At 49.1% G+C, this 22,076-nt stretch overlaps 1 protein-coding gene across 6 annotated transcripts in view; it reads right to left on the bottom strand.

Annotated features, from left to right (window-relative positions):
- The window catches only part of syne1b (spectrin repeat containing, nuclear envelope 1b), a 70,611-nt gene that overhangs the window by 25,445 nt on the left and 23,090 nt on the right, over positions 1–22,076 (bottom strand). For 5 of the 6 annotated variants that reach the window (XM_034562738.1, XM_034562739.1, XM_034562740.1 and 2 more), the window contains exons 34-87: positions 21,814–22,041; positions 21,627–21,725; positions 21,297–21,484; positions 21,042–21,165; positions 20,709–20,875; positions 20,445–20,598; positions 19,675–20,300; positions 19,412–19,591; positions 18,911–19,061; positions 18,622–18,780; positions 18,183–18,365; positions 17,792–17,893; positions 17,439–17,642; positions 17,133–17,340; positions 16,734–16,846; positions 16,400–16,605; positions 16,153–16,302; positions 15,778–16,069; positions 15,495–15,667; positions 15,072–15,381; positions 14,680–14,844; positions 13,766–14,122; positions 13,531–13,667; positions 12,788–12,965; positions 12,456–12,638; positions 12,221–12,364; positions 11,139–11,303; positions 10,882–11,054; positions 10,548–10,701; positions 10,245–10,388; positions 9,719–9,883; positions 9,298–9,615; positions 9,010–9,165; positions 8,631–8,801; positions 8,202–8,528; positions 7,953–8,105; positions 7,672–7,839; positions 7,383–7,559; positions 7,126–7,272; positions 6,907–7,032; positions 6,541–6,717; positions 5,943–6,208; positions 3,659–5,819; positions 3,052–3,389; positions 2,815–2,959; positions 2,519–2,737; positions 2,167–2,435; positions 1,824–1,989; positions 1,538–1,693; positions 1,266–1,418; positions 981–1,163; positions 730–867; positions 372–557; positions 97–219 (exon numbers count right to left, since the gene is read on the bottom strand). In XM_034562738.1, coding sequence (XP_034418629.1) covers positions 97–219; positions 372–557; positions 730–867; positions 981–1,163; positions 1,266–1,418; positions 1,538–1,693; positions 1,824–1,989; positions 2,167–2,435; positions 2,519–2,737; positions 2,815–2,959; positions 3,052–3,389; positions 3,659–5,819; positions 5,943–6,208; positions 6,541–6,717; positions 6,907–7,032; positions 7,126–7,272; positions 7,383–7,559; positions 7,672–7,839; positions 7,953–8,105; positions 8,202–8,528; positions 8,631–8,801; positions 9,010–9,165; positions 9,298–9,615; positions 9,719–9,883; positions 10,245–10,388; positions 10,548–10,701; positions 10,882–11,054; positions 11,139–11,303; positions 12,221–12,364; positions 12,456–12,638; positions 12,788–12,965; positions 13,531–13,667; positions 13,766–14,122; positions 14,680–14,844; positions 15,072–15,381; positions 15,495–15,667; positions 15,778–16,069; positions 16,153–16,302; positions 16,400–16,605; positions 16,734–16,846; positions 17,133–17,340; positions 17,439–17,642; positions 17,792–17,893; positions 18,183–18,365; positions 18,622–18,780; positions 18,911–19,061; positions 19,412–19,591; positions 19,675–20,300; positions 20,445–20,598; positions 20,709–20,875; positions 21,042–21,165; positions 21,297–21,484; positions 21,627–21,725; positions 21,814–22,041 — 12,405 coding nt within the window. Of the gene's footprint in view, positions 1–96; positions 220–371; positions 558–729; positions 868–980; positions 1,164–1,265; positions 1,419–1,537; positions 1,694–1,823; positions 1,990–2,166; positions 2,436–2,518; positions 2,738–2,814; positions 2,960–3,051; positions 3,390–3,658; positions 5,820–5,942; positions 6,209–6,540; positions 6,718–6,906; positions 7,033–7,125; positions 7,273–7,382; positions 7,560–7,671; positions 7,840–7,952; positions 8,106–8,201; positions 8,529–8,630; positions 8,802–9,009; positions 9,166–9,297; positions 9,616–9,718; positions 9,884–10,244; positions 10,389–10,547; positions 10,702–10,881; positions 11,055–11,138; positions 11,304–11,601; positions 11,758–12,220; positions 12,365–12,455; positions 12,639–12,787; positions 12,966–13,530; positions 13,668–13,765; positions 14,123–14,679; positions 14,845–15,071; positions 15,382–15,494; positions 15,668–15,777; positions 16,070–16,152; positions 16,303–16,399; positions 16,606–16,733; positions 16,847–17,132; positions 17,341–17,438; positions 17,643–17,791; positions 17,894–18,182; positions 18,366–18,621; positions 18,781–18,910; positions 19,062–19,411; positions 19,592–19,674; positions 20,301–20,444; positions 20,599–20,708; positions 20,876–21,041; positions 21,166–21,296; positions 21,485–21,626; positions 21,726–21,813; positions 22,042–22,076 lie in introns of all 6 variants that reach the window. The other variant, XM_034562744.1, reaches the window with a different exon arrangement.

The following is a 22,076-nucleotide window of genomic DNA, read 5'->3' as shown; positions in this document are numbered from 1 at the left end:
GAAGCACGGAGCGTTTACAACTGTAAAGCATCCGAAGGTGCTTTTTATGACCATTTACATGCGGTGTTATGGATTATGTTAATGCGGTGTGGTTACTTGTCTCTGAGCCAGCTGTTCTTTGAGGCTCTGGCGTGCCAACTCTGGGGAGGTCAGTGTGGCTTGGACCTGCTCCAGAGCAACATGTAGAGCCTTGACTTCATACTCTAGGGCTTCCATACTCTGAGGACATATAATACACAAGTCAATTATACAGTATATTTATCACTAAGGTACGAGAGAGAAGTACTAAAACTCATTAAGGGAAATTCTACTAGTCAAATATAATAAAAACATGAAGAGATATTTGTAAAAGTCTTTTTTCTTCTCTGTACCTTATCTGCATCCTCCAAGCTCTGCAGTCGTGTCTTGATGCACTGCTGCAGCTCCTCAGTGTGTCGACTAAGCTCACAAACCTGCTGGCTCATGGACTCGACCTGCAGCACCTCAGACAGAAGGTCCACCTTCTCCGCCATTGATTCCAGGTCTCCGTGGAGCTCCCGAGACTCTCGTAGGACAGCCTAGAGAGCAAGGCCACAAGGCAGCGAATGATAGGCGTGGACGGCATGTGTGGTATGGCCTCCCGGTGGGAAGAGGCAACTTGTTCCCTTCATGGGCCTTTTTATGAAAATATGTGCATTGGTTTCTCCCAACAGAACCCGTGGGGATGCCTGTCTGGAGCCCCCGACTCACCTGATACATTCGTATCTGCTCCTGCAGATGAACGGAGGAGTTCCAGATGATGTTCGCCCTCACCAGGCTTTTGGCTTTCTCCGACCACCTCACAATGAAGTCCAGCATCTCATTGTACTCGTCTAAGTAGCAGACAGCCTGGGCAAGCCGAGATAAGAGAGAGAGAGACCGTCACAGCACAACACAAAAGAATGCCTAACAGTGTCGCCTTTATGAACGTTGTGGGATAAAATAAAATAACATTTGCAAACCTTTTTGAGCCAGTTGTTCCTGCAGTCTGCGAGCCGTGTAGTGTGGTGATGCATCTCCGACAGCTTGCTGATGGCGTCACTGAGCTGTTTGGCCAGCAGGGGGTTCCTGCGGCCAAACTCTTGCACGGCAGCGTCCATGTCTGAGAGGGTGCGACCGCAACCGTCCAGGTCCTCAGCCAGACTCTGAAGAAATGTAAACAGAGAACATCAGAACTTGTAAGCTAATTTGTATCAACTACACATTCGCAGTAGGTTCAAGCGCAAAGTGAGCCGCCCCCCGCCCACCTTGACCTCTTCTTTGGCGTGATCCACGTCGGGAGATTTTTCCTTGAATTTAGCCGAGACCGCCTTGAGTTTCTCGGAGACGTCGTGGATTCTAGAGCTGAAGTCCTCTTTTATTTCGCGGGTTTTCTGGATCTCTCTCTCTTTCGAAAGAACCTAGAACGAACGTCAACAAACGCCACGTGACTAGAAACGGATCGTTGGCGTTCCCTTAGGACAATTGAGGAACACTGTGATCTTGTTTGCATTGAAAGCTTATTAAAATTACACCGTACCTGATCCTCAATGGCACCCAATGCAAGTGAGACCTCCGCCAGCTGCATGGAGATCTCAGAGGGCAATATGGTGTAGAGGTCCAGATATTTGCTTTGCTGCTGCTCTGCTAGTTTTTCCACGTTCTGACGATACGTGATCACTTCTTCATGTACCACCTAAAAACAACAAACGGAGGGAAGCCATGTAACCTTTCCTCAGAAATAATATCAGTCAAATAAAAATGTTTAGAGGACGACCGGAAGATTAGGAAGTCGATATATTCGTGTTTCTAGAGGTGAGATGTACCTCAAGCTCCCGCAGCAGAGAATCAATATCCGGTGTGGGATTCAGAAGAAGCTCCCTGGTTTCCTGGATCCAGGCTTTCACGACGCTAAGTTCCTTCTCCACTTCCTCTCGGTCCCTCAGTTCCTGAGCTGTTTGAGCCCGCTTGGTCCTGGATTGTGTCAGGAGGCTGAAGACGAAGACAAAAATGACTCTATTAAGATTCCGAATGAATAGTTGAGAATGTTTTCAATCAAAATAATGACAATTTATTTGTTATTTGAATCAAAAAACACACGTCTATTAAAACAACACCACTAGTTAGATGTTATCTTAATACGCAAGCTCTCGTCTATCTCGTCTCCACCTTTCCATTTGGTCTTGAACAGCTCGGATCTCCTTCAGGCTGGGCCGCTCATCCTGCTCCGTCGTGGGCGAAGGCACCTCCACGTCGTGCAGCAGGCTGAGAGCGTACTGGCGCAGCAGCGTGAGGGAGGAGAGCTCTCTCTCCAAGTCCTGGCTCAGCACGTCGTGCTGGTCCAACAGAGACTGCAGGGCGGCCTTGGAAGCCTTCTCCACGGCGCTGTCGGGGAAACGACCTTGGAGCTCGTCGGCGACCGCTCTCACCTTCACCATCTGCAACATGGACGATCGTGAAAAGGGGTCAGCTTCTGGGAAAAGAAAAACAACTCTCACTTGATTATCGTCCGTCTTTGCACCTTCTCTCTGAAAGTCCTCCAGTCCTGCGCCGTGTCCTCGAGGACTCGCTCCCGTCCCCGCGCCACGCTGCGTAGTCGCGTCCAGCGCTGCCACACGGTGGTCATGGAGCGACTGATGGTGGCCTTGCTGGCGTCGCTCCCCACCAGCTCCAGCTGGGCCGCTTGCTCCTCTAAGCCACTCAGCTTCTCTTGGAAGCCATTCACCAGGCAGATGAGGGACTGAAAAAGTAAGATGCAGTTATTAAAGTAAGCGCACGGCATTCGTAGAAGCCCCGGCCCATGTGTCCTCTCTTTACCCGATGACTGCAGAGCTTATCTTCAGCCTCTCGACTCGTGGCGGCCTTTGCGGTGGAAAATTCAGTCAGCTTCTTTTCCGCCTCGTTCATGAGCTCGATGACGGTCTGCCTCGACTCCTGGTAAGACTTCCACTGAGCCACACAGCTGAGAAACACAAAATGTCATGATATAAAATGCCATCATTATTTTTGAAAACATATATTACACATGCATCGTCACTCTTTGCTTCTCACTACCTCTGAAGGACATCCTGGTGACACTGCAGCTGATCTCGGACCTCCACGCCCCTCTGCTCGGCTGAATCCACGCTCACGCGGAGCTGATCTTTGGCTTTGGGGTTGACCAGGTTCTCCAGCTGGGGCAGCAGGGCCTGCAGCTCCTCCAGGTGGACGAGGAACTCCTGCTCGGTGGCCATGATGTCCCCTTGCTGTCGGAGACACTCCTCGTAGTTCTCCACGTCCACGCCGAGGCTCGCCAGCTGCAGGAAGGACACGGCGTCCTCCAGCCATTCACAGGCCGACTGCATCCTGAAGTGGTACTTCTGGCACAAGCCCAGGGCTTCCTCCAGAGTAATCTGTACACAAAAGAAAAGAAATACATATTTCAGTTGTTGTATCATCATTGTTGTACTGAACATTTGCATATATCTGTACGCTTGTTAATGTTATTTTTCATGCCTCAATGGAAATGTTATATAGCTAACCCGTATATAGCACTGTATATTGAGCATCCTTCATTTATCATCAATAAAACAAACAGTTTCTACCATGAATGCAATCATTTTGATGTCAAACACTGTACACGGGCATTAAGGTAACAGCATAATCTGTCATATTGTCCCACCTGTTTGGAGCTCAGTGCTTTCTGAACGTCCGCCTGCAGCTTTGCCATTTCTTCGAGGCTCGTGTCCACGTGGGCGGGGACGAGCTCATTCGCGTCGACGAACTGCTGTTTCTCCCGGCTGCTGAGGGCGGCCACGATTCTCAGCCTCGACTGCACTTCCTCCTGCATGATCTGCTGCTTCCTGATCTCCTCCTGCACCTTCTCCACCCTCACGTCGACGATCACGGCGCAGCCCAGCTCGTCCCTGACCTGCTGCAGCCAGTCCAGGGTCCTCTTCATCTCCGTCTCAAAGTCTTTGCTTAGGACGAACCGGTTCTCGCACTCTTCGATCAGATCCCCGACCGCGGCCTGCAACGACCGCAGCTCGTCCTGCCACAGGACCACCTGCTCCTTGGAGGCATCGTGGGCCGCTCGCTCCACGCGGGGCGCGAGGGTGTCCATCTGCTCCATGAGCCTCGACAAGTGAGAGTTGGCGCTCTGGAGGCTCCCCGCCAGAGCGTGGTAGTTCTTCAGCCTCTCCTCGGCCGACTGCGTCTCGGCGTTAACCTTCACCAGCTGCTCTTTGGTGGCCTTTAACTCGGAGTCCACCTGCATGGCCATCGCCTTGTGGTCCTCGAACGACTCCAAGGTTTCATCCAGGTGCTCCACTTTCTGTTCAACCAACCTCTTTAGGCCGTTGTACAGGCTCGCCAGCTGGGTCATTTCATCCGGGCGCCACGGCTGACCGCTGCTGCGGAAGCCCTCTTTCTTCTGGTTCAGTTCGCTCACGGCGAGGCCGAGGTTGCTCAGGTCCGCCTGGATCATTTTGTAATCGTTCTGCAAACTGACGACCTCCTCCGTTTGGAGGCCCACAGGCTGCGTGCCGAGATGGTTGAACTGCTCCTCCAGCTCCTTCAGGGCTTTGTGGGTGACGTCGATGAACGAGGTGTACTCGTTCCTCGTGAGGATGGCCTGCTGGATCTTCTCCTGCTTTTCTTTGGCTAGTGCTAAGATGCTGTTATATTGCTGGGGGAGCGTGTTCAGTTTTTCATCCAGATAGCAGTGGTCTACTTCATTCAGGCTGGGCAGTATTTCCTGACCTGCTCTTTGTACAATCAGGAGCAGGTTCTCGTAATCGATTGCTTGCTCGACTATCTGTTGATACTTGAGCAGCTGCACTTCCAATTCAGCATCTCCAACCATCAGATTGATCTCAGGGAAGGTGACTATATCCGCTTGTTTTATCCACAGGGATATTTTCTCCAAGTCGGTCTTGAAATACTTTCTGGAAACAAGGACCTTTTCAAGCTCCTGAAGTTTCTGGCCACATCGATGTAATGTCTTGTCGAAGATGTTCTGTAGCTCCTGGAGCTTTGTGAGAATCTCATTCCTCTCTTCCTCGCTGGCGTCCCTCATCAGGTCCCTCCCCTGAGACCACAGGGAGGTCAGCTCGCTCTGATAGGCCTTCAGGCTGCTCTGGATGTTCCTGCATGTTCTCACCTGCTTGGCCAGGTCGTCGGGTAACAAAGCAATGTACTCCTCAGCCTGAGCCTTCTTCTCGTTCTGCTGCACCCAGGAAATGGACTGGCTCACCGCCATCAGGAACTGCGTTCTCTCCGTGAAGGCCTTGCTGAGGTGTTTCCTGCGCTGCACAACCTTCACACTCAGAGATTCCACCTCGTGTCGAGTGTCGACGATGAGCTGCTGGAGGCGTTGCCGCTCGCTGAGGCCCAGCCGGGCCAGCACCCTGTCGGCGTCGGCCGTGGCCTGTGCCAGCAGCAGCTGCTTGGCTTCCAACTCGCTGCAGATGCTCAGGTGGTCAAACAGGAAGCTCTGAGCCAGCTCAGGAGGAGGACTCATCTTCATGGCCTCGGACAGGGCGGGCTGCTGCTCTTCGGCCCAGTCCCGAGCCTCTCTCAGACGGGCCTCCACATGGCCCATGTCTTCCAGGGTCACCACGGAGTCCTGGACTTTCCTCTCGATCAGGTTTTGCATCTGAGACCATCGCTGCTCAAAGTGGCTGATCTGCTCTTTCACCAGCTCCTTGTCGTCCAAGTTCAGATGTTGGATGACCTTTTGTTTCTGTTCCTTGAGGTCCTCGAGGGTGCCTTTTTGTTCTTCCAGAGTTACCGCGAGCTTCCTCAATGCCTCCAAGTGCTGAGATGAACTTTCTGCATCCGTTCTGTGAGACAAAAAAAATAGATAACAAAACTTATTGCCGTTGGTCCCATCAGGAGAATATTAGACACAGACCACAGCGGCATGTGAGGACTCATGTTGATGTGTACTTGATGTACGAACACACCTGGCCAGATTGTCCCACTCTTTGGACACCTGTTCAAACAGCGCCTCCACTGCGGTGATGCAGTCGTGGTATTCTTTGGACCTCTGCAGGTCCTCCTCTCTCTGGATCTGCAGCTTGTCGGCCTGGTTACAGAGCTCCAGCCAGGAGTGGCCCAGGCGGTCGAGCTCTGCATGTTCTGGAGAGTCCAGGCCGCCAGTCAATTTGCTCACGGTCTCCGTCATCCTGGTCAGGATGCTCTGTTTAGACTGCAGTTGCTGGCTGCATTGCTGAGTGAAACACAATATATACTGGATGTTAACCCCGAATAATACGTTACATCACAATCATACACCGTTGACACAGATCAGGGGTCAAGTGTCTTGCTCAAGGACACATCGACTAACCACTGACCCACAGTCGCCCTCACACATCCAAAGAGTAAGAAGATCTCTCTTTAATCCCTACGTAACCCGAGCCACAATGTTATATTAAATGATAATAACAAAAATAACCACCGTATTCATATTTAGAATCACTGGACCGTATAGTTGAGGTACAAAGCAGACATGAAGTATGTATTTATTTATGTAAGATCAGCCGCTCTGATGCGGTTTCCTACCTTGGCTTGAGACAGCATGTTTTGAGCTATCTTGGTCTCCAGCTCTGCAGGTCTTCTGGAGAGGCTGAGGAGCTGCTGCTCCATGTCCTGAAACAAGCTGCTCAAATCTTGCTTCTGTTCCTTGATCTCCCTCCAGCCCTCTGAGAGCTCCTGTGCACTGGACATCCTTTCCTCTATCTGCAAAAACAACAACATATTTACACCTTCCCACAGGCAATATTGGCAGAATTTGTTAATTACTGACGGATGAACGAATATTTGAAGGGCAATATGTGCTCGCCTTAAAGCCCGATGCACTAATTATCCTAGATTCATAAAATGTGTCTTTTATGTTGTACAGTGCATAAGGAAGTAACAATGACTGACCGTTAGTTTGACCTGCTGCACCTGAGCAGCGGTCACTCTCACGGCGTCATCAGACAGGTCACACACAGAGCACACCAGGTCCAGGTAGGTGCTGGCCTGCTCCTGGAGGGCCCTGTAGTTCTTCACCTGTGTGTGCAAAAGCAATTTAATTAAAGTAAATCATTAAAAAAAATACATAGTTTTTTTTTTATTGCTTTCCAAGAGTGGGCAACATCGCACCTGCTTGAGCGCTTCCTGCAGACCCGACGGTCCCTGGTCGTTGAGATGAAGCTCCTCCTGCACTGTGAAGAGCCAGGTCTGACTTTGCTGCAGAGTGTCCTGGTGGTTCACGTGTTTCTGCAGCTCCCGGTCCAGACTCTGGTACACCTGTTTAAAACAAGGTGAGGTAAGACCGTAACTAAGGCATATCTTTAAAATGTTCTTTTTCTTCTGGAAAGCAAGAAGATACAAGATCCGCGTCGTCTTGTTTTACTCACGCGCTGGGCAGTGCTGCAGATGGCAGCGTAGCTATCTCTGGTTCCCTGTTGGTGAGCCTGGACTTGTTGGCCGATCTTAGCTTGAACTTGGTCCGTACAGCTGGCTATGAGACCTTCTCCTTTCTGCTTCAAGCTGGTGAGACGCTCCTCAAAACTGGCGATCTCCTCCATTATTGCCTGAAAAACAAAGACCGCCAGAAGTAATGCATGTAGGTGCAAACCACAAAGTATTTAAAAAAGTCGTGTAATAATCTTTCAGTCTAATCTTTATTTGTCCAGTAAAGGTCACCTTGTGTCGGGCAAGTTGCTGAGTCGCCATCTCCATGCCGCTGGTCTGCATGGAGTCCGAGGTGACCATTCTACTGGACATCTGTAAGAGCCACTTCTCAACCTCTTGCAATTCGCCGTTGTAATCCTCGTGCTCCTTCACCCACTCCACGAGGTTTTGAACCTGCGTCTAAAATACGACACACGCAGCTAATCTCAAGAGATTCACGTTGCCGCGTGACGTGTAATCAACATATTTCAGATTCTCATGTGAGACGCCGTCCCAACATTTAGTGTCCATACCGTAGCTGCTATGCAGAGATCTTGGTAGTCGGCCTGCAGCTTCTTCATGTTGTCCCTTATCGTGGGGTCGTGGACTGTGTCCAGCAGCGCTTCTCCTTTCTCAAAGACAGATTTCACCGCGGATTCATGAGACTGCACCGTCTGCTGGATGGTCTGCATTAAAAAAAAAAAAAAAGAGCACAAATATTGCAGATAAAGGAATTCTGTTTATTTTAACTGTATTCCTAAGAATAGCCAGTTTTAAGTCACCTTGTACTTTGCCAGCTGAGCCTTCTTCTGGTAAAGTTCGGCTTTGGGCTCCACGCTAGACGCTAAGAGGTTCTTGGTCTCCATCGCCCACTGGGCCTGGGACTTGTACTTATCCATAAAGTCTTTAGAGAGCGAGATGCACTTCTCGAGGGAGCTGTGCTCTGTTCGCAGAGCTTCCATCAACTCCTTCAGTTGGAAGAGGCGGCCGTCCACTTCCTCCTTCAGCTGCTCTGCTTCAGGCTCCTCTAGGAACGCCATGGCTCTCTCCGTCTTCTCCCTCATCGTCTTCAGGTAAGAGTGACCCTGCTCCATGTCTGCCTGAAGAGCCTGAAACGTACATGGGATTGGTGTTATTCATTTTTTTTAGTCTGATAGTGGTGCTGCGACTTTTTATTAGCAATAGTTTGTGTTCCATGTCAGAGGGAGCACCTCCAGTTTCTTCATCTTTCTGTCCATAGCGAAGCGGTCCACCACATCAACACTGATGGCCACGGTGCTGAAGTTATTCTGAGCTGCGCTGAGCCAATCGGAGAAGGTGTTGAAGACACACTGGGCCTCTTCAATGCAGGACACCTCCTCCTGGAGCTGTTTGATCGTCTCCTGCGACACAAAGGAAGAGGAGACAACAAGTTACGGTTGAAGAAAAGCTTAGGACATCTTTCCAATTATCTTTAAAAATAAAACGATTTACAACAAAAGATTTTAAACGTGGAATTCTGGGCGACTGGTTGAAGAAGCAATTTCAAAATGCATCAAGCAATCAAAGCACATCTATTAACAAACATACGGATACTGGACGCCTTGTTACCAGTAAATGCAGAAGCAGGATGTGGTAGCGGGCCGTGATCTGGGTCGCTCTGGAACTTATCCGGCTGCTAATATGGGTCTCATCCAGAACCTGCTGAGCCAAGAGGCTGAGGCCCTCCATCTCCTCTTGGTAAACCAGCACTTCCTCCTGCCAGCTCTGACCAAACACGGATCATTAGGAGGTGTTCCAATGCAAAATTAACTCGTTGAAAGACGCTTCTTTCTGATTGGACTTAAAATACAACTAAAGCATTTACATGTGCATAACTTCTGTGCACGTAACACTAACCTTTATTAACTGAAGTTGAGCGTCTTTGGTGGCGCGGTCGGACCGCCGGTGGCGACGCAGTTGTGCTTTGGTCTCCATGCCTTTCAGCCAGCTGTCGAGACGCTGGAACTTCTGCTCCATCTGCCGCAGTTTGGCCAGAGCGCTGTTGAGCTGGGCCCGGCTTTCGGCCAGCCGGCTCTGGTACAGCCTCCACTGCTGCTGCAGGGTCTCCAGCGCCCGGTCTTCCATCTGCGGCGGGCCCCAGTGGATGACGAGCTCCCGGCTGACCGACAGGGCGTTGAGCAACGCCTGGCCCTCCGTGCAGTGCAGCTGCAGCTCCTGTAGTCACATGGATGCGGTTGAGCACTTTCAGCTCTCACCCTTTAGACAATATTTTAATAATAGAACTTAATGCTCCTGTTATTTACAACGTTTTCCCCACCTGTAGCTTTTGCAGCGTCTCCTCCAGCATATCGACGTCCCCCTCCAGTTGAGTGTAGCAGCCGAGCTTCTCTTGTTCTTGTTCCAGCCAGTCCTCAAACGCCTGGAGGCCCCGCTGATACTCCTCGTGGGCTTTCACCAGCTCCTCTGCTTTGCCCACAGCCCGCTGAGGACACGGTGAAGATAAGCATTCATAAGTCATAATGCGATGGCTAATTCATTCTAACTCCTCAACGTATTTGTTGATGTGCGACAACTGCTTTGAAATGTCAACACTTCACACTCAAACTGTGTTTCAGTGTAATTTTTCAGTGTAATATTTTCCTTTAATTGCCAATTTGCGTTCACAAATATTAAAATGACAATGGATCATTATTATAAGAGGCAATTAAATAATAGCTTATAGGGCAATATCCTCAAGACATTGTTTTCTTTTTGTAAATTTCTTACTTTTATGATTTTTTTTTTTTACACAATCAATTGAAATAAATATTTAAAGTAAGATTTGCTGTCCACTCTCTCATTACCACGGCATTGTCTTTGATAGTGCTGTAGCGCTCCTGCAGATCTTGGAGCTCCAGTTGGGAGACGTAGTTCTCGGCGATACCGGCCCCCTTTGCAGTGATGGTGTCCAGCAGGGTGCTGTGGCTGAGCACCTCCTCATGCAGCAACTGAAACAACAGCGGTACAGCATCAACTAACTGCATTCTTTTAAGTAAATACGTATATCTAACGTGTGCAATCTAAGGTTTGAAAGTACTCTGTATGTGTATGTACCAAATCATTTATACACCTAATGGTATACAGCATGAATAAGAAGATGGCGGTACCTTGGCTTTGCCCAGATTAGCAGTTTTGTCTCTCATCTCTGGGCACTGCTTGTCAGTGGGGTCGAGACTCTCCTCCACGCGCTCCACCCACGCCACAAACTGGAGCACATCCTCCTGGTAGCTGGTCCACTGAGACAGGGAACCCTCCAGCTGACTGTCAATTTTTAAAACAGTATAACAAAATCAGACAATGGTGCAAGTACTTGGAGAAATAGCAGCAATCCAAGACCTGGCAAACGCAGTACAGCGGGATGGAGATGAACAGTATTGTTGCTACGAAGCTACCAAAAGGCAGTTTGAAATACATTTTGTTACTTCGTGGCTAAGAATGAACCTTTTGCATTGTATGGAGGCGGAAAGCAGAGCATCCCAGGAGTCCTTTAGGTCCTGTATTTGTTTTTGGAGGACGGGCACTCCTTCAGCTGAGGTGTTCCTCTGAACCGACTCTCCTCTCGTGATCAGCATCTTCAGCTGGATCTCCTTCTCCTGCCGAGCAGTCAGCAAGGCCTGGTGCGACAACGACAACGTGTAAACACACCTCTCGCACGGTAGATATCCACAGGGTTCATTCTACAGGCGACCTTTTCATACCTCCAGCTTGATCGTCCTGCTGTCGAGGACGTTTTTGTCGGCGGTCGGGGCGCAGTAGGTCTGCAGCATGTGGCTGGTGTCAGCCACCCAGTTCTGCAGCTCATTCAACCCTTGGGAGAAGAGCTGATGCTCCGTGGCTATCCGGTCGATCCGTGACGCCTTCTCCTGCAGAATCATACGCGCAACGAGGAAATTACAACCGCGGGTTGTAGAAATTGAATCAACAGCAAACTGATCATTTTTACAAGCGGATTCATAAAGATTTAGAAACAAAAGATATTTAAGAAAAGCAAACGTCTACATTCTGTGTTTAAGACATTAGTGTGTAATCATGGTGAGTTAGTACCTCCACTGTTTATCACTGTAAAACAATATTAAGTGAGTGCTCGATCCAGTCTAGTGCCTCTGTCCGCTCTCCAGCTCTACCCCCAGAAAAAGCCCCGGTTGGTAGGCATTACTGTACCTTGGTCAGGCTGGTTAAAGCTAGGTACTGAGCAGAGAGCTGCGAGACACGGTGCACAAAACCCTTGCCGGCCGCGTGTTCGTCCCACAGCAGCTGGGCCTTCTCTCGCAGCTTGTTCAGCTGAAGCTCGTGAGAGGCTAACTCCTCAAGCACAGACTGGAAGAGCACAAGCAGGTTATTAACGAGGCATGCGAGCTGACACACAGATACAAGAGACGCAGACACGGACTCGACGGGTTGGAGGCGGCGACGTGGCAAAAAGAGAACGAGACATTTGGCAGTACATGTTATGGGCTCTTGATGGTCATGACGTGCAAAGGCAGTTTAAAACAATTCATAAAAACTGAAAGCAATTATTTTATAAATGAGGCAAGTATTAATGTGTATGATAGACACTGTTAAGAGGACATCTGAAAGAAGCAAAGCAGAAAAATGGCAGTAATTAAAAAAATAAAATAGCAACTGGCAGTTAGTATAAGCTGCTGGCAGCAATCCCCAAAAACACTGTGACGTTGTGAGTTTCTGCAAATGAATAGTCATGGAGGCACTGAGTGGCTGTGGCAGTTGAACACGAGTGGCCTTGAGATGAGGCGTTCCAGGCTCAGTTTCGGAGGAGTACCTGGAGCTTGTGGAGCTCTTGCTTCTTGGCGGAGAGATCGTGGAGCCGCGTGCAGCTCTCGTGCACGGCCAGCTCGGTGGCGTTCAGGCACTCGTGAAGAGGCTCGGCGCTCGCCTCGAAGTCTTTCATCTGAGACGAGACGTTCTGAAACACAACGGACGTGGCGTAAAGAGACCCGTCGAGATGTTTCCTTGACCTGTTTATATGTTGTTGTTTTTTTTTTTTAGGTGCTTACTTGCAGACTCGTCTCTCGGCTGTGCAGGTTGGTCATCATGTGCTTCCAGTCCTCTCTGGCCGTGTTCACTTTAGCCCGAACGGCATCCACTTTGTCTTTGGCTGCGTTACTGCTGACCAGCTCGCCGTGCACAACCACGGCATTGAGCTTCGACTGGCCTTGATCTCTGTCGCTTAGAAACTCCTGAGGAGAGAATAGGAGACGAGACGATGACACAAGCATGAAGTGAAACTCTTAAAATCCATCGAGACCCACGTATGACTAGTACAGGAGAAAAGCTGTGTGGCGGTGAGGTCGTTTTCATGCGTTCGATGTGACTCTGAGGGCCGTACCTGAATCTTCTGCAGGCTCGACGAGGCCTCGTTAACATTTTGGGGGACGTCGAAGCACTTGGCCGTGTTGATCTTGGCGTTGACCAACCATTTCTGGAACTCTCTGAAGACCGAGCGGAAGCCTTGTTCCAGCAGCTTCTCTTTACTCTGGCACTCCCGGGACGCCTGCAGACTCAGACTAGAAGCAAGCCGCGTGTCGTCGTTAATCAATGCAGAGAAATCTGACCATTTGTTGTTTAGGCATTTAGTGAGTGGCTATGAAAAGCAGTAAGACATTTGCTTTGAAACACGATCGAATCCAAAAATCCTGCAGAAAGTATAACCTGCGTGAAGCTAGAATTTAAAATGTTTGTTGACCGTGTGTCTTTCAGTTATGTGGCACCTTGTGCTTTGGTGTACTTTAAACTGCATTATAGTGTAAATAGTTTCTAATTTGTTTTAGAAATTATTGGTCCACCTCATTGCATGTATATTGTTAATGAAGTGGACCGATAATTAAAAACATATTCTGCAGTCCAGTATCACAACACCTCAAAATCCAATGTTGTCATGGAAACAACAAAAGGATTAGTCTCGGAGGAACTGGTCATATTTATCGTGGGTTTATAATATTGCAATGCACTGTTTTACATAAATGATATTTGTATGGTCACTCCTGGTGTATAGTATAGCTGTTTAATTAAATGGAAAAGGTGTAAAATACCTACTGAGGGTGTGTGTGTTTCTTTTACAACCTCTCTCACCTGTTGTACTCCTTAATGAGAGCAGACACTCTCTCAGATTGTGTCCCCACGTCTCTGGAGAATCGGCACAGATCGTTGAGTTGAGTCTTCAGACTGTCGGACACGGGCTCAGCTTTGACGAGTTCCTCCAAAGTGTCCTGAGAGGAACACAAACACCCACGGAAATCCCTTAACATTTCAAATGAACGAGTCAACTAGCGGCTTATTAATGGGACTAAACTGAGCCGAGGCCTACCTTTGCTATCTGCCAGCCCTTCACGGCCTCCTCTCCTTCGTTTTGTCTCGCTGCTTGAGCCAACCACAGACGCCAGTCCTTGAGCTGACGGCTGAAGTCGTGCAGGTCCTGCTCCAGCTGCGCCGACAGGCTGCTGAACTCTTGCTCAGAGCTGGTTATCTGGGAGAGGGCGGTCTCCAGACTGGCCCGGGTCTGCAGTGCTCCGCGTTCCCACTGGTCCCAGGACGAAAGGAGGGCCGCTTCCTCTCGCTCCATAGCCTCGTAGCCCCCGGAGCCAGTGTGGTCTCTCGACACAGCCCCGCACCTCTGAACCCGGTTCAGCCTCTCCCTGCCTCGCTGCTTCGAGTCGAGCAACTCCTGGAAAAGGGCAAAAGGGATCATAATTGTCATCTTTGGCCAGTAACTTCCAAGTAGGAATGCCCTTGAATCCCCAAAGTGACAAAGTGTGTGCTCGCCTGGACCCAGACGATTGAAATCCTCTGCTTAAGTCTTTTATTTTTCTTAATCTGGCCGCTTGTCATGACTGACAGTCACCTCTGCAAAGGTAATGGGCTCACACGAAAGCCAGACAACATTTGGAGTGATACCACTCCTTTCAAATTATAATAACAGTCTTAATCACAGTAAATGCAAACCTCATCCATAAATTATGCCCACAAGCCCTCGACTGTGACCGACATAATTAAACTGTTGCCACATGGCAGACTTTCATTAAAAGGTGTGGAGCTCGATGCCCCTGGAAGACCTTGACGTCGAGCTAATCCTACAATGAGATGAGTCAGCAGAACTGGTGAAGATGCCTCCCAGGCGCCTCCTTGTGGTGGAGGTCTATAACTACATCTGGGAGAAGACACTGTAAATATGGAACTGTTGTGACCAGGAGCCACATACACACAACCTCTTGAAGTCCTCACCTGCACCTTGCAGAGCTTTCTCTTGATGGAGGTCGAGTCTCCGGAGAGCTCTGACCAGCGTTGCAGTTCCTCTCTTGCTGAAATCAGCCAGTCATTGAAGTCTCTCACAGCGTCAACATACTGCTCATGCTCAGACACAATGCTTTGCATGGACTGGACTTTACCCTTTGAGGAAGAACAAGACAATGTCCATTACTACCAGAAGATATATATGTATATATTTCATTGTATATTTTAGACTAATGCTCTGATTTATGTAACCAGTCTCTCAATTTTGGCAACAATTTGTGTGCAGACCACATGCGGCTTCTTTTTGGCTGGCCCTGTTATCCCGAATTAATCATCTTACGATTTAGTACCGTTATGTACCTCCATGCCTGTATTTAAATCACCTTGACAACAGCTGAGATGTCGGCAAAGTGCGCATTGAGCTCCGCCCTCGACTCCGGTCCGAACGCTTGGTCTCCGGTTTTCTCGAGCATCTCCACCGCCTTCTCGGTCAGGCGTGACAGCGCCGCTGCATGAGCGTCCACGTCGGCCTGGATGGCCCTGAGGCGCTCGAGCAGAGCGGACTTCTCCTTGAGGCCGGGCTGCTGAGGCAGAGTCATCCCCACCTCCTGCTCCACTGACTCCATCCACTGCTGCAGATGGCTCTTACTTTCCTGAAAGCTGGTCCACTGGGCCACTGTCCACTCCAGACGACTATAAACAACAACAACAACAACAGTTTACGGGTAATAAAAGAAGAGCATTCACCCTCGATTGTGAGCTGTGGCACCAGTGAGTGTAATCAGTCCTCCGCCTACATGTCCTACCTGTGGCAACTCATGGAGGTCATCAACATGTTGGCCCAGGCGTCCTTCAGGCTCTGTAGCTGTGAACAAATGGCCTCCTGTCCCTCCAATCGGTTGTGCTTCAGAACCTGTTCTCCTTTTCCCACCGTCATGTTGAGCTTCACCTCACCTTCACCCTTCATAAGCAGGATATCCTGCATGTATACAAAAACAACAACAACAACAAGCTTCAAAAACGTGTCCAGAAAACACAGCAGCATTCCAAAGCACAATATTTTTAAAATCAGGGTTACAGGCCACTGACCTGAACGAGACCGAGTCTTTTCTCAAGAGTCTCTTTGTTGCCAACGGTGCTGTTGAGGGAAGCCAGGCGCTCCTGGACGCCGTTGAGCCACATCCAGGTGGTCTGCAACGTATCTTCAAAGGCCTGTTGCTCCTGTAAAGTCAGCTGGCAGCTGCGCAGTCTCTCTCTCACACGCCTCAGTAAGGCCTGGTGCTGCGACTGCAGCTGAGCGGACACTCTGGTCTCACTCCCGTCGCCTCGCCCGCCTTCATTCAGCGCCTGGCCCTCCTGACCGAGGCGTTCAAAGGAATCCCTGCACGGAAGGAAGTAACACGTTTAAATAAGCTACAAGGAGTATTTAATGTCCATTTCATGTTTTTAAATGCAGACTTTAACCTTTCTTTGAGCACTTCCTGCTGATATTCCTCCACTTGCTCGAGGGCGGCCTTTTCAGGACCGCGCTGCTTGGCTTCGAGCAGATCTGTGGCCATCCTCTTCTCCATGTGCTCCAACCACCAGCGGAGCTTCTTCAGGCGACCCTCAAACCTGAAAAGGAATTCACGACGCGGCGCTAGATAAAAGTGTGTCTTTCAAAGTGCTCGATGGATCCCGGTTTGTGTGAGTCTTTTTTGTTTTTTTTTACCCCTTCATGAGCGACGCGCTGTCTTCCAGGATCTGTTGATTCTGTCTGCACTGCTCCACGAAGCTGTCCCAGTCCTGCTGGATGGAGGAGAGGTGCTGCTGCACTTGGCCAGCGCTGGCTTTGGGAAGATGGAGTAGGAGCTTCTCTCCTTCCTCACAGACCTGAGTGAGACGCACCTCACCCTCCTCCACGCGATCCATGGCGCCCTTGACAGATAACCCACACATCACATTAGCTGTGTATTTGTAACTCCTTTTTAATTTCACAAGCTGTAGATAAGAGCACGATCCACATTTTACTGACTTTAATGACATGTTTGGTGCGTCGGTCTCACCTTTAGTTTCTGTAGTTTGCGCTCCACAATTTGAGTGTCTCCAGACCTGTCGGAGCACTCTTTCACGATCTCCCTCTGTTCTGAAAGCCAGCGATGGAACTCCTGAACTAGATCTGAGGAGGAAAGGAAAAGAAAAGGAAAGGAAATGCTGGTGTCGACTCACAAGATGAAAAGAATCAAACTTCTTCTGGCTAAAGCAGTGGTGTTACACTCCATGAGACATAGCTTCCCATTAAAAACTAGAACTGAATAGGAGGGTCATAGCCACAGGACAATAGTGGTATGTATTGTGCTGTATTTAAATGTGTATAACCTTCAGTATTACAAGTATTGCAAGTGGCTACTTCAGTAAAACTACACATTTTATTCTGTTTATTTAGTTTTTGGGGGATTTCTCACCGTTGAACTGCTGCTGAAGGCAGTTCTGCAGCGATGCCAGCGTCCTGGCAGAAAGCTGGTTCACAGACTCGTAAGTCTTAATGAGGTCAGTTAGAGCTGATCCCAAACCAGCCAGCTCCTCAGAGGGATATTTTCGACACAGCGTGTTGAGGCTCTCCCTCGTGGCGTCAATACTCCCCTGCTGGTTTTGCAGCTCTTTCTGAAGGTCCTTTAAAAACACGTTTAGAGATGTAAATTAGCCCTGTGAGAGAAAAAGGGGGCAGCCTATCTGCAACACCGACAGCGTCATTGTTATTTAGGACGCACCTTCACTCTGCAGATGTCCTCAGGATCTGATCCACTGGGCGAAGAAACGAGGGAGTCCTCCATACTTCTGAGCCATGCAGACATCTGTGAGATGTAGTCTTCCAGCTGTTTCTTTTGAGAAGTGAAGTCCATGAGGTTTCCCCTGGCCTGCTCATGCAGCTTCTGAACAGTGCTGATCTTTTTACGAAGGTCATTCTCCAACCCCTGATGCATGTACAAGAAAAGTGACACGCACGCATTATAAAGAGGAGGACCTGCTCAACCCGCAGGTCAAGGGTTAATAATATCTGTTGGTCAATCGATTCAGTGTAAGCAGAAAACAAAACAAATAGCATCATAATCATCTCCAGTACCTGTAACTTAGCAGGCGTCTCTTGACTTTGACTGAACTTCTTGAGCTCTGATAATTTGCTCTGCAGGATTTCAAGTCTCTGCTCCTTCTCGCCCATTTCGCCCTGTGGATGCATGAGAAGCAGGAACGCTATTACACCCCCTCTGGGTTCCTTCCCTCTGTGGTACCCAGTGGCTGTGGCTGCACAGTGTGTGCATGTCTTCAGGCCTTTTGCGGTCATTGAAAGCAGGCAGCTGTCATGTTGATTACGTCAGTCAATTTGATTGCACAAAATCCCCTTTTGGTTAATTTAACATCTGCGTGGTCTTTTTGTGGGAAAGCATACCGATCAGGTAACCAAAGTAGGTCGAACTGGTCATGACCAGGTTGTACTATGACGTCAGAACTCTTACCTGTAACACGGAGAGCCTTGCCGACACCTTCTGGCTGTCGTTGAGGTTGTTCAGGCTCTCGTTCAGTTCACTCACACAGATGCTCGTCCAGCTCTCGGTGTCCTCGCTGATCTTACGCACGTCCTCCCACAGCGTCAAACTCTGGTTCAGGCGATCGATGTTATCGTCTATCTTCTCAGACACCTGAGAAGAAGTGGAATAAATCACAACAGTTCCATTAAAGTAGACGGTGTTGTGGTCTTTTTGTATTTGTGAAGACAACCAAAGACGTGTCAAATTGTACGTGAGAACTTTTTGCTGATTGTTGTTAATAGATCGGGCTGACAATATTTCATTTTTCTTTTGTTGTCTAACAAATCCCATAAAAAACAAACCCAGCAATGAATTGATCCTTTGAAGACGTATTGCCTAGCACATCGACTCCTGAAGTCAGACTTACGTCCAGCCACTGGTCCACAAGGGTCTCCATGTCCTTCTTCATCACCTCGGCGTTACACTCGGGGATCTTCTTCACTTCTATCACCAGTTGTTTTCCTTTACCGGAGAACTGATCCAGTTCATGTTGCCTGCTAGCCATCTCTATCTTCACCGCCTCGTGCTACAAATGAAGAGAAGACAACAAACCGTTTAAGTATCCTGATGAGCAATAAAGACAAAACCAAGATACACTTTTTTTTCTGACAAGTTTACTTAAAAAAAATAAAGATAGATTAATAATTGGACCTGACCTTGGTTAGTGACCTCCTGGTTTCCTCGTGGTCCTTCAAAACAGAGCTTATCTCGACAAAAGGTTCGGTGCTTTCAATAATGCTGCTGATGGAGGTTTTCAGTATTTGGTATTCTTTCATAAGCTCAACGAGGACATTGCACTGCTCCTGTCTGTCAATGGGGGGGAGAGACAAGTGTATTGTAGATTATGTAAATTAACTGTAAACATAAAACACAACAAATATACAATAAACTGCACAACAAAACAAAACGCGAACGAATTGGTAAAGAAAATTCACTAAAACTGTAGAGGTCAGGTGTCAAAAAGAAGTTTTTCATAACTTCTTTCTTAATAATTAGTGTATGTGAGGACAAAGTACTATATTACTTTTTTTTACTCATTTATATCTGCAACAATTAAAAGAGAAAAGAAAAGAAAATGACAAACCATTGATTTCTTTCTCCCAGTTTTGCGTGTTTTTGATGCAATATGTTAAGACCCTCTCCCTCTATGTCGGTACCTCTCTGTGATGAGCTTCTTGGTGTCCTCCCATGTGGTCTCCAGCAGACTGATTTCCCTCAATACCTCCCCAGCCAGCTCTGCATCTCTCTGGGCCAGCTGGTTCCCCTTGTCCCTCAGCCACTGTTCCTCGTGCTGATGTGACTGAAGCTCGTCCTCCAGCTGATTGAAGAACCTCAGCCTGACAAACAAAAGGGAGGACATGTTCAACTTGTTCTCATCCCCACCCACGGCACTGGCATAATATGTTTAATTATGCTTCACCTCTGCTGTAGTGCATGCAGGCTGGGCTCCTTGAAGCTCTGGTGGTCAGCATGTTCTTCAATGTCCTCCACAGCTTTGAGCAGCTGTTCTTTTCGCTGTCTAAATGAGGTCCACAGAGACCCCAGGGCCTCCGCTTCACTCTGCTTCGTCCCCAGCAGGTTCCTCACTGCATCCAGCTCAGCACTGAGGGAATCGGCCAGCATGCGGCATGACTTACGGGAGCCCTCGCCGGCGCCGATGTGGAGATGGCTCTTGCAGAGGCTGCCGTCCAGATTGACGGCTAGCGTCTCGAGCTGGCTGATGTCCGGGACGATGGTGGAAAGCTCCTGCTGCAGCTCCTCTACTTTTCCGCGGTCCCAGCTCCCGGCGCTCTCCACGGTCTGCTTCAGACCCCGCAGCACCCCGGCAGCCACACCGTGAGTCTGCAGAAAGGCCTCGAGCCTTTCGAGGCACTCTAACTGGAGCTCGGCGATGTGCCGGGCCTCCAGGAAGGGCTGCAGACAGCCGTCCGCTCTGCCGCGGAGGAGCTGAGCGTCACTGGGCTCACAGAACTGACAGAGCTTCTCGGTCTGCTGCTCCAAGCTCTGTCTCACACTGGACTGCTTCTGCAAGGAACCCTGGGTCTCCTGTAACAGGCAATTAATAGAGGATCAGTTGTTGCTCTCAACACAAGATGCTATTCGTTGGCTAACTGGCTTTAAGTGGCTCTGGGAAGGGGTCGCCCACTGCATGCAGAAACAGGATGAACAAGGCCTCCGTGTAGTTCTGACCTTCACTTGTTTGGTGGCGGACTGCAGGTTGCTGACGTTGATTTGTGAAGTCGAGTGCAGATTTGAGAGCATGGCCTCCCCCCATTGGGAGAATTTGAGCAGCGCCTGGTCGAACTGCTCCACCAGCGAGAGGTGGCTCTGAAGCTCTTTGATTCTGGGGGACAAAAACGTCAGCAAAGACAAGACCTGCTTTAACCAGCTGAAATATATTTCACCGTGACATTGTCTCGTGGAAACAATGCTCTTTTGTGTGAGATCATTTACCTTTGAGGGAGGACTTGATTTTGAAGGTGCAGTCTCGTCTGCAGGGTCTCCAGCTCGTCTTTCAGCTGCTTCGCTCTCTCTTCTGGTGCAGTCGGACACAGAGAGGTGCCCAAAGATACCAATTCAGCGTGAGCAGGCTGGAGGAACTGCACCTCAGAGAGGAAGACCTGCCAGAGAAACATACTTTTCTTTAAAATATACGTCATGTTGTGGCGGGGGGAAAAAATATGATCCCAACCAGCAGCTAATCGTTTTTAACCATTTCTTTATCTTTTTGCAAAATTATTTTAGGGTTAAGATTTATTTTTGGAGCGTGTGTGTGCATTTTGGTACCTGAATGTCTTGTAGCTCTGTGCGCAGCTTGGCTTTGTCGGCTGACAGATACTGACTCTCCGGTTTGCATGCAGCTTCGCTTCTCTCCAAGCAGGAAACAAAGGTCGATCGCTGCTTCTCATACCTGAAAAGCAAGAGAAACACTGGAGTGTCACAACATGACCATTAACTGGAAAAGCCAATGATTGCTTTTATTGACATGATATCCAAATCGTGCATAATGTTAAATGCATCTGTTAAGACAGGTCTGCTTACTTTTGCCAAAGAGAAAGCAGGTTCTCCAGAGTGCTCTGTTTGTCCTTCGCATGCTGCACGTTCTGCTCGTAGCCGTCGTCCAGCTCCGTCACGATCCTCTCCGCTGGCTCTCTGTCGCTGAGTCTTCTGGCACCAGCTGACAGGGACAGCAAGGTTCCCTTCAGCTGCTCCTGGTTCTGACAGACATCCTAGAAAACAAAAACGGTGACTTACGAAGCATCATCCGTGAGCTTGGAGGACAGCTGGTGCTGTGGTAAGCTTAAAATATACTTTCCTCCTTCATTATTAAAGGGAGGAAAGTATATTTAACAGGTAAAAACTATTAAACACCATGTGGTTCTGAAGAGCTTTGTACGTCTCGGATGAGGAGGTGCAGGATTTGATGGGACGCTCCAGCTTTGTGTGCAGCTCACTGAGAGATGCTCGCACCTAGGAGAGAAGATCAGAACTGTGAGCCCGTATCTTCCTCAAATGCTATTCTCTGTACTGTAAAACATGTATCAATAAGCCTATTTACCTCCTCGAGGCTAATTGTGAACTTCTGTTGTTGGGAGGAGCTTTCCTCCAGCTGCCCGTCAAGCTGCTGTACGCTCTCCTTCAGCTCCTCCCAGTACCGGCCGATCTGGGTCAGCCGGGCCTTGATGCGAGCCGCCTCCCCCGAAGACACAAACTGGGCCAGTGCCTGTGAGTCTGCCTCCAGCTGACAGGGAACCTCAGCTCGCTCCTGAAGCTCTGCACCGACGGCCTGGACATGCAGGGAGGTAGTAATACGCTATATTT

Source organism: Cyclopterus lumpus, chromosome 22, assembly GCF_009769545.1.
Source record: "Cyclopterus lumpus isolate fCycLum1 chromosome 22, fCycLum1.pri, whole genome shotgun sequence".
NCBI classification, from domain to species: Eukaryota; Metazoa; Chordata; class Actinopteri; order Perciformes; family Cyclopteridae; genus Cyclopterus; species Cyclopterus lumpus.
Note: the sequence above shows the minus strand (reverse complement) of the source record. Positions and strands in the feature narration are given on the sequence as shown.